At 45.8% G+C, this 13806-nt stretch overlaps 1 protein-coding gene across 1 annotated transcript in view; it reads right to left on the bottom strand.

Annotated features, from left to right (window-relative positions):
- Nucleotides 1-1970: 1970 nt before the first annotated feature.
- The window catches only part of LOC309547576 (ecto-ADP-ribosyltransferase 5-like), a 295670-nt gene continuing 283834 nt past the window's right edge, over nucleotides 1971-13806 (bottom strand). The window contains exon 5 of the mRNA XM_082247448.1: nucleotides 1971-2136. Coding sequence (XP_082103574.1) covers nucleotides 2069-2136 — 68 coding nt within the window. The 3' untranslated portion in view covers nucleotides 1971-2068. The remainder of the gene's footprint in view (nucleotides 2137-13806) is intronic.

Here is a 13806-nt window from a genome sequence, read left to right as displayed (position 1 = left end):
AGTGCCCGGCACCCATATAGGGTGGCACAGCACCTTGCAGATAAAAAAATCATTTAATTTTTCCTCTGTAATATAATTGCAGTTGCCTGCCAATGAGTGTCAGGTCCACAGACTGTACTGTGCCCACTGCCCACCACTCATTTGGGGTGGCACAGAACCTTACAGATAAAACATTCATTTAATTTTTCCTCTGTAATATAATTGCAGTTGCCTGCCAGTGAGTGTCAGGTCCACAGACTGTACTGTGCCCACTGCCCACCACTCATATAGGGTGGCACAGCACCTTGCAGATAAAAAATTAATTATTTTTTTCCTATAATAAAAAATAAAATTCATCCATAAAAAACAGGAGCTGGCTTTTTCATTCGAATTTCAGTAGCGCAGGGATGGTGATAACCTCTTACCAAATAAATTGGATGATAACATATACCAAAATATATGAATCAGATTTGATAAATATAAGCATAAAATCATAAATACATAAAAGCATGAAATCACATCAATAGGAGTCCATAAAGTCCATAGGTATAAAGTGCATAGAGCAATGAAAGTGCAAACATGAAGGATCACAGGTGCGACTTATGGGGACCACCCTTGCTTCCCACCACCACACAGTGCCGGGAGAAGTATCTGAAATTCAGACTCACTATAAATTTACCAGGAAATCTTCCAGAGGAGTCTTTGCAGCACAAATCAAAGATCTGGAGGAAATCTGATTTTACTATATGCTGTTGGCTAGTTCATGAGAGTGGTTGAGCATAGGCGTCTGGTGAGTCTGAATTTCAGATACATCTCCCAGCACTGGTGGTGGCGGTGGTGCACTGATCGTTCAATGCACCACCGCCACACAGCAACATCGATGTAGACTGTCCCTGCCTAATCTCTGCAGCCTGTCCCTAAAATGCTCAAAAAGATTGTTCACTGCACCACCCCCCACACAGCAAAATCGATGTAGACTGTACCTGCCTAATCGCTCCAGCCTGTCCCTAAAATGCTCAAAAAGATTGTTCACTGCACCACCCCCCACACAGCAAAATCGATGTAGACTGTCCCTGCCTAATCGCTCCAGCCTGTCCCTAAAATGCTCAAAAAGATTGTTCACTGCACCACCCCCCACACAGCAAAATCGATGTAGACTGTCCCTGCCTAATCTCTGCAGCCTGTCCCTAAAATGCTCAAATAACTTTCCCTGCCTACACTCTGACCTGTCCCTGCATTCTTTTCAGACACAATACAATTTTTCACTGTCTGTCCCTAATCAGCAGCCAGCAAGTATGATGTGTGCTCTCTCCCTATACTACAGCAGAATGAGGGAGCGCGCTGGGTCTCTTGAACTTATAAAGACATGGGTCACATGCTTCAGATGGCCAATCACAGCTACTAATACATTTGTAGGCATGGCTGGGATGGCTTAAGGCACACCAGTTAAACGCTTGTTGATTGGCTGTTGAAAGCCCGCCATTAAAAGCGCGCCATTACATACAAAACAGGAAATAAAATTACCGAACACGGATTTTAAACCCGAACATACAGTAAAGTTTTCGCGTCCGTGTTGGGGTAACAAAAATTCAATTATTCGGTACGAACCCGAATAATACAGTCCGTGTTCGCTCAACACTACTCATGTCACGTGTGTGTCCCCGACTCTGAGTCCCACTTCCTCTCTCCAGGGCAGGCTGAGGCTCCTCTCTCCTCCATGGGTCACAGCCCCGCCCCTCCTGACTGACATCAGCAGGGAATCTCCAGCCCACCCCCTGCAGCTGTCGGAAGGGCAGCTAAGGACGGAGAGAGGAGGAAGCCAGAGCCGGCGGGCGGATCGAGTTGGTGACTTGGCGGCGATCAGTGCTGCACTGCACAGAATGAAACAGCTATTGTGTGTGTGGAATCAGATACTGTATTGGGGAATGGAGCTGTTATTCCGGGGGGGGGGGGGCCTCTCCCCCTTGCCCCCCCCCTTGCGGATGCCTTTGGGGACAGATATGTCAACCTCTCCAGATTGATATAAGCAGACTGATTGTTTACGATTGTATGTCTGTATACGAGGTCTTCAGCACACAGTGGTTGCCATTCAGCTAAATATGATGACTTGGCAAAGCAGAAGAGCTACAACAGCCAGGGATGAAAACACCTGGGTCCCTGCAATAAACATCAAGGAGATTCTGAGAAAATACAACATTAAATGTAATGATTCTGTGTTATGTGTCTGTGAGTGTTGTGCGACTGTGAGAGTTGTGCGACTGTGAGTGTTGTGCGACTGACCGGGCTGTGCGACTGACCGGGCTGTGCGACTGAGAGTGTTGGGCGACTGAGAGTGTTGTGCGACTGACCGGGCTGTCCGACTGAGAGTGTTGGGCAACTGAGAGTGTTGTGCGACTGACCGGGCTGTGTGACTGTGAGTGTGGTGCGACTGGCAGTGGGGTGTGACTGACCGGGCTGTGCGACTGTGAGTGTTGTGCGACTGTGAGTGTTGTGCGACTGACCGGGTGGTGCGACTGGGAGTGTTGTGCGACTGACCGGGCTGTGAGATTGTGAGTGTCAAGTGAAGGTAGCGGAGTACCAGAGGGTGAGAAGGTAGAGTTAGGAATCCAGGAAATAGCCACATAGGATAGACTTAAATCACTGAATCCCCATTAGATTAGATTAGTAGGTACAATGCCTGGCGGGTGTGGAGATGCGACTCGGTGTACATCTTGTGATATGTGTGCGTTCCTCGGTCATACGATCGAGGCAAATACAAATGCGCAAAATGTAAGCAAGTTGCTTCCCTGGAAGCTCAGGTCCTGAATCTAGGGAAGCAGCTGGCAACACTGAGACGAATGTTCATACCGGAGGTGAGCCAGGATCGTACCAGTCAGGCGCAGGCAGGTGTCTGCATAGAGGTGGGCGGAGTATTGGAGGTGCAGGCATCAGAGAAGAGTAGAGGGGTGACAGTTAGGAGGGGTAGAAGGGGACAAGGCAAGGAGGCTGATCCTGGGCTGGAGCCAGGGCTGCCGCTAGAAATCCTGGGGCCCCATACAGCCTACCTGACAGGGCCCCCCCCCCCTCCACCGAAAATATCAAAATTATATTATCACCCCCTCCCCCAATCCCTCTTCCTAGCAGAAATCCCTCCCAATCACCCCTCACAGCACAACCCCCCAAATCCCTCCACAAATTCACAACCCCATCCCCATACAGAGTGTAGGGGTCAGGAATGCATTACGTACAGAGTGCAGGGGTCAGGGATACGTTCAGGAGAATGCTAGATACAGAATGCAGGGTTCTGGAGTGCATTATGCACAGGGTTCAGGAGAGTGCTAGATAGGGAGTAGTGCCTTACTAAGCTGACCAAGATTTCCCATAGATGCAAATGTTAGACAGGGAGCAGTGCCATACCAAGTTGACCAAGATTCTCCATTGAGGCCAATGTTAAAAATCAGGAGTAGTACTATACCAAGGTGACCAAGATTCTCCATTGAGGACAATGTTAAAAATCGGGAGTAGTGACCAAGGTGACCAAGATTTCCCATTGAGGCCAATGTTACATATATACATACACATATATAGGTGTGAAAGGAGCAGAAACCTATGCTTGCGCTAATCTAAAAATTAACACCCATATGGCTTCTCTCCTATCACACCTATATATGTGTAAGTGTATAAATACATATAACATGTGTGTATATATACCCCTATACAGACGTTCAGATGTTTTGCCTGCCTCCAAAGACCCTAAAAAAATGCCTGCAACAACACACCTGGGCGTTTTTTTGGGCATTTTTTTGGGCGTCTTTGGAGGCAGGCATAACATCTGAACTTCTTTGTAGGGGTATATATACACACATACTTATATGTATATACACACCTACATATTTATAGGTATGAAAGTAGCAGAAATCTATGCTTGCGCTAATGAAATAATTAACACCCATATGGCTCCGCTCCTATCACACCTATATATATGTAAGTGTATAAATACATATAAGTATGTGTGTATATATACCCCTATACAGAAGTTCAGATATTATGCCTGCCTCCAAAGACGCCAAAAAAATGCCCAAAAAAACGCTAGCACCAAAAAAAAAAAAAAACGCCCAGGTGTGTTGTTGCAGGCATTTTTTTGGGGTCTTTGGAGGCAGGCATAACATCTGAACTTGTGTATAGGGGTATATATACACACATACTTATATGTATTTATACACTTACACATATATAGGTGTGATAGGAGCGGAGCCATATGGGTGTTAATTATTTAATTAGCGCAAGCATAGATTTCTGCTACTATCACACCTATATATGTGTAGGTGTGTATATATATATATATATATATATATATATATATATACCCCTATACAGAAGTTCAGATGTCATGCCTGCCTCCAAAGACCCCAAAAAAATGCCCAAAAAAAAAGCCTGCAATAACACACCGGGGCGTTTTTTTTTTTTGGTGCAGGCGTTTTTTTGGGCATTTTTTTGGGGTCTTTGGAGGCAGGCAAAACATCTGAACTTGTGTATAGGGGTATATATACACATGTTATATGTATTTATACACTTACACATAATTAATTATTTCATTAGCGCAAGCATAGGGTTCTGCTATTTTCACACCTATATCCTGTATGTGTATATATACATACATACATGTGTGTGTGTGTATATACCCCTACACACAAGTTCAGATGTCATGCCTGACTCCAAACATGTCCTCAAAAAAGCCCTATAAACGCCTGCAGCAAAAAGCAGGCTGACAGGGGAGAAGCCACTATCCGGTTCTATAAGTGACCTAAGAGAAACAATCTGTTCTCTATAGCGGTCACCCTGACATGGAAGGGTTTGTTCACCCTGGCATAGCAGTCAGAGTCAGTTAACCCTACACTACACTACGGTCACCCTGACACTTAACACTTTCCCTACAGAAACTAGATTTTTGAATCTAACTAAAGTGGAAAAAAGCACTCTAACTACACTAGATATCCCTTTCCTCACACTAATAATTGCTAAATTACACTTTGAAGCAGAAGTAACAGAACTGCTTCCACTCTCTTCCCTGTATTACAATGCTAGGAATTTGGCGGGGCTATGTTATATACTGGGGGGCGTATTCACTAATGATTGGCCTCTGGACCCCCTGGTCACTCCAATCACATTCCTAGCATTCTCCTGCCCCCTCAATTGGCTTTTACTGATGGTTCTGGTCCAATCACGGGCTTTTAAAGCCAATTTCCTGTACCAGCCAATGTTCGGGTCGAACCGATGGTCGACCCGAACCGTTCGATCACCCCTAGTAATGATTAAGAACAAGATCATAAATTTAAAAGAAAAAGAATTATGACCCTTAATGTGAGACCTCCATAAATTAGAAAATTCTCTGCTCCTGACCTTCTCTCTACCTTTCTGATTACATCCACTGCCAGAATATATCACTTCCAACATGACCTTCCATTTTATAGAAAACACTTTGCTCCTAAACTTCTCTTCCTTTCTGATTACATCCACCACTGGGATATCCCTCCTCCAACATGAACCTCCATAAGATAGAAAATTATCTGCTCCTGACCTTCTATCTACCTTTCCAATTCCCCCATGAGGTAGAAAGTACTCTGTTCCTGACCTTTTTTCTATCTTTCTGATTATACCCACCACTGGGATATCACACCTCTGACATTTCCTTCCATGACGTAGAAAATACTCCATTCCAGACCATCTACTCCATTCCAGACCATCTATCTACCTTTCCAATTACACCTATTACTGGCATATCACACCCTCCAACATAACCCTCAAAGATGTAGAAAATACTCTGAACCCGACCCTCTATCTACCTTTCTGATTATACTTATTAATGGTGTAGCACCCTCCTAGATAGGTGCTAGAATAAAAGCATTGTGTGCTCTTCTGCTTATCAGGGAGCAGGATTGTTAGTTTGGCCTGTTGCATGTGTCCATGTGTGATTCACTTGGTCGGAAGGAGTGTCCCCACTGTATCCAATAGGAGAATCTGTTGGACAGTGGACGAAACCCAGCCAGTGACACACAGGCTTTTGTGACAGTCCCAGTGAGAGGGCACCACCGCAGTGCATCCTGGGATTTATAATAAAAGCCAAGGGCACATGTGACAGGGCATCTTTGGTGGGAAGCAGAGTCCTAGGAGGAGGGTGACGGCTGTCTCTCCTCCTGCATGCTGAGGGAAGTGGTCACAGGCAGTTGGTCTAGTGAGCCAGGTGTGGAGCTGAGCCTTGAAGGTCCTGGAAAAGCTGATGGTGGAGCTGAGGGCAGAGCTACCTGGAAAAAACAGTCTCCGTGAGTACCAGTCAAGGGGTCTGCCAAGGAAGGGGGACCACTCCAGAGAGGTCAGTGGACAGAAGGTCAGCTCACGCAAGCAGTGATAGTAAAAGGGGGTGCCAAATAGAACCCTGAAGAGTAGAGTAAAGGGGGTGTCAAGTAGAACCCTGAAGAGTAATCTACTAAGTAGTTTTCCTTTCAGATACTTCGCTTCAGTGGCAAGGTGAAGCAGCGGCCTTGCCACATTCAACATATCTAGAAATCCTCAAGTTGTGCATAGTTACTAAGTTGGAGTATCCCACTCATCCCTTCTTCCATCCCAAGATCTAAAATTAAAACAACAAAAAACAAATTCCCTGGACTGTTTTCTGACTGAGCCAAGCACTTAAAGTACTAAGACTTCACAAATCGTTGCTAAGAGTAACCCAGGGGAATCCGCTTCAAGCAGCTCCCAAGGGAGTAGTGCTACACTGGGATATCATACCTCCAACATGATTCCCCATAACAGAAAAATTACTCTGCTCCTGTCCTGAACTCTACTCAACCTTTTCAATATAAATTTTGGTCCTACATTGTGTCTTGGAAAGTAGAACTGTACATTCTCTGTGATGTTGTGGGCAGTTAAGTAATCAATATAGCTTTACCTTTTTTGTGACATTATTATTGTTATTATTATTATTATACAGAATTGATATGGCACCAACAATTTCCACAGCACTTTACAAAATGGAGGGAGATGCTACAGTTACAATACAATTAAATTCAACATGGATCAGAGGGCCCTGCTCAGTAGAGCTTACAATCTAAAAGGAATGGTCAAGTGATTTAAAAGGTAATACTGTTAGGGATGGGTTGATGCAGAAATTACATATAGAAAGTATAGATGAAATATAGATTTGGGTGTCATCGGCATAGAAATGGTAGTGGAAGCTGTGGGAGTGGGCGTTGACACAGGGAGAAGGTGTAACAAGAGAATAGAAGAGATCTGAGGACAGAACCTTGGAGGACCCCAACAAAAAGAGGAAAAGGAGAGGAGGAGGTTGAGTTGTAAGTGACACTAAAGTTGAGATGAGATAGGTAAAAGGAGAATCACCAAAGAGCAGAGTCATGAGGGCCTAGGGAGTGGAGTTGTTTGAGGAGGGGGTGGTCAACTGTATCAAAGTAGCAGAGAGATCTAAGAGAATACAGAATAGTGGATATTGGTTTTAGCCATTTCTGTGGAATTTTGCAGGTGAACTCAAGACTGTAATGGGTCAAGAAGGTCATTATACGTGAAATTGTAGCTTAGACAGTTGTAGACTAGATGTTCTATGAGTAAATTGGAGCAAGGGGATGGGTCTTAGGTTGTTAAGATTGATGGGATGCAGTAAGGGGACATCATAAATACAAGATCAGTTTGAAAAAGGGTTTCATGCTTACCTCCACTGTCCACACATTTACTGGATTTCCCTCCTGTAAAAATAAAGAACATAATGTCATAATCAATGTAATCAATACAAAAACACACAAGCTATCCTAACAGCCCTGGACCAGGGGTGTTTGCCAGTCCTAGCGATGTGTTCAAGCCTTTAGCTGTCAGTCATGGGGTCTTCTTTACCTCGTTGAGGATTCTGTGTTGTGCCTTGGGAGTCATTTTGGCTGGGTGCCCAGTTCTATAAAGAGTAGCCACAGTGATAAACTTTGTATCAGTAAAACGGCGCCTCCTAGATGTAATTCCTATTTGTGAATATGTGCTCAGCTGCTGCCATCAATATTGTTTGTCCCAAAATTAGTGTTTTAATTAGTGTTGAGGCGCTAACTTCATATTGTAAGTGTGTTTAAAACAATTGCCATGAAATATGCAAAGAAAATTATGTGATGCCAACAATTGGCATAAGAAATTTTAATCAATGACAAAACATATACAGTATGAGTGCTGCCAGCATTGCTGCAGAGGTTGAAGGGGTGGGGGGTCAGCCTGTCAGTGCTCAGACCATACGCCTCACACTGCATCAAATTGGTCTGCATGGCTGTCGTCCCAGAAGGAAGCCTCTTCTAATGATGATGCACAAGTAAGCTCACAAACAGTTTGCTGAAGACAAGCAGACTAAGGACATGGATTACTGGAACCATGTCCTGTGGTCTGATCAGTGGTGTATTTAGGTTTTGTGCTGCCCTAGGCCTGACTAAACTTGTGCACCCCCTCATTTTAAATATGACCCACCCCTCCCTGTAAAGGCCACACCCCTTCCTGTTTCTGACCCATTCTGTCATCTGTAAACCACAGACCACAACCACAGTGTATTAGTGCCCATCAGCGTAGCCTCATCAGTTCCCATAAGTTCAGCCTCATCAGTGCTCATCAGTGCAGCCTTATCAGTGCCGCCTGATTACTGCCCATCAGTGCAGCCTCATCAGTGGCCATCAGTACAGCCCCATAAGTGGTCACCAATGCAGCCCATTAGTGCAGCCTAAGATATTTGGACTTGTGTTTGCTGCCACTGTTTGTAATTATAGGAATATTTTCACTTATTTGTATAATGACTAGAATGTCCATAGTCATTATACAAATAAGTGAAATAAGCAGTGGCAGCAAACACAAGTCCAAATATCTTATAAGATCGGAATAATCTTACTAATCCAGTGACATATTGCGATAGCACATATGAGGTGAGCAGGTCCAAAATATTATTGCCATCATATACAATTAAAAGCCTTAATTGTATGTATATGATGCAATTCAGTATTCTCGCTCAAGGACAAGGATGTTTACAGAAATTCAATTATATTATTGACATGATGCCTGCCATACCTGGGGGCGGAGGAGGGTAGGCGGAGCATTAGGCTGCAGTGCCACACTTATTGGCATTGGGGGCCATCAGGCCAGTTGTATTCGGTGTGGTTGGCGGCCTGCGGTCTGTCCGAATGTCCTCACCCACCGGTATTATCATACCAGCAGGTAGCAGTGTGACTACTTTATGTGGGAGCCAGACTTATTTGCCTCCTGGACTTTTTTTTTTTTTTTTTTTTTGTGTGCGGGGTGCAGCTTTTTTGCTGCCCCCCTGCAAAGTGCCGCCCTAGGCCTGGGCCTTGTTGGCCTAGGCCAAGATACAGCACTGGGTCTGATAAGACCAAGATAAATGTATTTGGTTCAGATGGTGTCAGGCGTGTGTGGCGTCAACCAGGTGAGGAGTATAAAGACAAGTGTGTCTTGTCTAAAGTCAGGCATGGTGGTGGGAGTGTCATGGTCTGGGGCTGCATGAGTGCTGCCGGCACTGCTATATAGCATCCTGCTATATAGGATCGCATGTCTCTGTGATGACTTCACAAGCCACGCCCCCCCCCCCCACAGTTAGAATCACGTCCCTAGGGTCACATTTAACCCCTCGATCACCAGCAGGGTTAACCCCTTCCCTGCCAGTTGCATTTTTACATTAACAGTTGCATATTTTTAGCACTGATTACTGTAGTAATGTCACTGGTACCCCAAGTGTCAAAAATGTCAGTTGGGTGTCCGATCTGTCCGCCGCAATGTCGCAGTCCCGCAAAAAATCGCAGATCGCAGCCATTACTAGTAAAAAAAAAAAACAATAAAAATGACATAGATCTTTCCCGTAGTTAGTAAACGCAATAACTTTTGCGCAAACCAATCAAAATACGCTTATTGCAATTTTTTTTACCAAAAATGTGTAGCAGAAAACAAATTGGCCTACAATGTAAAAACATTTTGATTTTTACATTTTTTTTGAGAATTTCATATAAAAAAATGTGAAAAATATTGTTTTTTTTTCCAAAATTGTCGCTTTTTTTTGTTTATAGCGCAAAAAATAAAAATCGCACAGGTGATCAAATTCCACCAAAAGAAAGCTCTGTTTGTGGAAAAAAAAGGACGTCAATTTTGTTTGGGTACAGCATCGCACGACCGCGCAATTGTCAGTTAAAGTCACGCAGTGCCGAATCACAAAATAGGGCCTGGTCATTCAGCAGCCAAATCCTCCAGTCTGAAAGTGGTTAATTGTGCTGCACCACAAAAGCATCATGTGTGCAAATGTGTAGGGGTACAATTAAGAATGAATGACACCCCTGCATGTTTGTCTGCGTTTCAGGAACACACGCAATTGTGCACGTAGTCCGTGCCACTGAGTAATGTGAACCAAGTCTTAGACTGGGGGGGCTCCAGACTGAAAATACTTTCAAGGGCGCCCTGACCGGAAAAAAGATTGAGAACCACTGATATAGAGGAACCCATCTCTCCATTTTCCTCCTGCAGCCGCTGAATGTCTGTGGGAGGGAGAGGAGGAGAAGCGGGGTTGAGGAATGAAGAGCTCAGTTCCTTTATATGCAGCTGCCCCCACAGTTCCTCCTATGCAGCTTCTTTCTCAACACACTAATGTCTAAACCGCTGGCAACAAAAGTGAGTACACCCTTAAGTGACAATGTCCAAATTTGGCTCAAAGTCTCAATGTTTTGTGTGGCCGCCATTATTTTCTAGCACTGCCTTAAGCTCTGGTGATCTCCATGCCCAAGAGGGTTCACAGGTTGCCACTGGAGTCCTCCTCCACTCCTCCATGATGACATCACGGAGCTGGTGGATGTTAGAGACCTTGCGCTTCTCCACCTTCCATTTGAGGATGCACCACAGATGCTCAATAGGGTTTAGGTCTGGAGACATGCTTGGCCAGTCCATCACCTTTACCCTCAGCTTCTTTAGCAAGGCAGGGATTGCCTTGGAGGTGTGTTGGAATACTGCCCTGCTGCTCAGAGTCTGAAGGGAGGGGATCATGCTCTGCTTCAGTATGTCACAGTACATGTTGGCATTCATGGTTCCTTCAATGAACTGTAGTTCCCCATGACATCTGTGACAACTTCAGGGAGAAGTACAGACGGCTGTGTTTACATCAGCCATCCGTCCTTCTCTGTCAGCGGCAGGAGATCGCGAGAAGCCGGCCGCCATGGGAGCCGTCTGTCACATGCACTAGCTTCCCCGCTGACGAGCGGGGTCAGGAGCGCGCCTCCGGCGACGCTCGATCGCCCCTTAACTCCTCCCAGGCGAGCGCTGTACATGTACGGGACTTTGCCTGGGAGAGCCAGAGTGCCGCCGAACATCTGTGGCGACTGGGGCTAAAGTGGTTAAAGAAAAAAATAGATAAAGGCAGTGGCGGCTGGTGCTCAAAAATTTTTTTTTGGAGGGGGGGCGCAAACAGAAAAATGTAATAGGCATTGCTTTTGCGGCAAAAAACGCTGTAAAAAATTGTGTGACTTTGAGGTCACAAAAGTGTGAAAGGGGCCTTCAGTAATCAAGGTATAGTGTCCCCCCTTCAATGCAGAGTGCCCAGCGTGCCCCCTTTCAATGCAGAGAGACCAGCGTGCCCCCATTCAATGCAGAGAGACCAGCGTGCCCCCGTTCAATGCAGAATGACCAGCGTGCCCTCATTCAATACAGAATGACCAGCGTGCCCCCTTTCAATGCAGAATGACCAGGGTGCCCCCTTTCAATGCAGAATGACCAGCGTGCCCCCTTTCAATGCAGAATGAGCAGCGTGCCCCCTTTCAATAAAGAATGAGCAGCGTGCCCCCTTTCAATGCAGAATGACCAGCGTGCCCCCTTTCAATGCAGAGAGACCAGCGTTCCCCCATTCAATGCAGAATAACCAGCGTGCCCCCATTCAATGCAGAATGACCAGCGTGCCCCCATTCAATGCAGAATGACCAGCATGCCCCCTTTCAATGCAGAATGACCAGCATGCCCCCTTTCAATGCAGAGAGACTAGCGTGCCCCCATTCAATGCAGAATGACCAGCGCGCCCCCATTTAATGCAGAATGACCAGCGTTCCCCCATTCAATGCAGAATGACCAGCGTGCCCCCTTTCAATGCAGAATGACCAACGTGCCCCATTTCAATGCAGAGGAATCAGTGTGCCCCTTTCAATGCAGAGAGATCAGTGTGCCCCCTTCAATGCAGAGAGATCAGTGTGCCCCCTTCAATGCAGAGAGATCAGTGTGCCCCTTTCAATGCAGAGAGATCAGTGTGCCCCCTATCAATGCAGAGAGATCAGTGTGCCCCCTTCAATGCAGAGATCAGTGTGCCCCCTTCAATGCAGAAAGATCAGTGTGCCCCTTTCAATGCAGAGAGATCAGTGTGCCTCTTTCAATGCAGAGAGATCATCGTGCCCCCCTTCAATGCGGAGAGATCAGTGTGCTCCCATTAAATGCAGAGAGATCAGTGTGCCCCCATTCAATGCAGAGAGATCAGTGTGCCCCCATTCAATGTAGAGAGATCAGTGTGCCCCCTTCAATGCAGATATCAGTGTGCCCCCTTCAATGCAGAGAGATCAGTGTGCCTCTTTCAATGCAGAGAGATCAGTCTGCCCCTTTCAATGCAGAGAGATCATCGTGCCCCTTCAATGCAGAGAGATCAGTGTGCCCCCATTCAATGCAGAGAGGAGTCACTTACAGTCAAGCTCGGCGCACAGCAGCAGCTATCAATACTCGGTCGGGTCGGGATTCGGGAACGCTGAGGCTCTGGGTCCTCTCACTCAGCGACGGCGTCTGGTCCTCCTGAAGCAGCAGCAGAGAGTGAGACAAAGACATCTGGGCCGGCTCAGGCGGGAAGCAGAGACAGTGAAGGTAACGCCCAAGCACCGCCCCTATGACATCAGACGTCCACCAATCACAGGACGCAGAATCATAAGTGGGAGTGTTCAGGGCGCAGAGCTCTGTGCCCTGAGCACAATCTAAAGGGCCGCCAATCAAGCTTAACAAAAACAGGCACATGACTGCAAAACTCCCACCCCTCTCCACCCTCTCCATAGCAGCAGTGTTGGCCGGCGCCCCACTGCCATTAAAGGAACACTTTATTTTTTTTTTTGGGGGGGGCGCCCCTGCGCCCCACATTGACCAAACACCACTGGATAAAGGAATTGTTTTTCCCTGTGTTTCTGTGGGGCAGCCCACTGAAATTAATTTGCTGCCCTATACGCAGCACACAGCTGCACAGATGTCAACCAAGGTCTTGTTCACATGTGAGGTTGAGGGGGTGATAAAACCACATGCTTTAACTGTGTTTTTACCACCCCTAACTGTTCATGCTTTGGCTGCGGCTGGAAGTATACCCCCAGGTGAATGGGGGCTGCGCTACAACCACCACGCAGTTTCAGCATAGTGATGATGCATTTAGGGGGTTAAAACAGGTGGTGAGGAGGCAATATATCACCTTTTTACCTCCTGTCAAATGCCTCTGAAAAGCAATATGAGCAAGGATCGCTTTTCAGAGGAAAAGCATTTTCTTGCTGGTACTGTGAACAAGATGTAAAAAAATCACTTCTGATTGTACACATATAGGGGGTAAGGATTAAAATTAATGGGCATACATACACACATGTAAGCACACATGTATGCACATACACACACATATTCATACTCATATATAAGCACATACACACACACACTCACACATATATATAAGCACACACACATAATACATACACATATAAATACACACACACATATGGGCAACAAAAATAATTAGGGGAATGGAGGACATCAGCTATGAGGAAAGACTACAAG

This window comes from Pelophylax lessonae, assembly GCF_965119305.1.
Source record: "Pelophylax lessonae genome assembly, chromosome: 2".
NCBI classification, from domain to species: Eukaryota; Metazoa; Chordata; class Amphibia; order Anura; family Ranidae; genus Pelophylax; species Pelophylax lessonae.
This window is presented reverse-complemented; position numbering and strand designations above follow the sequence as displayed.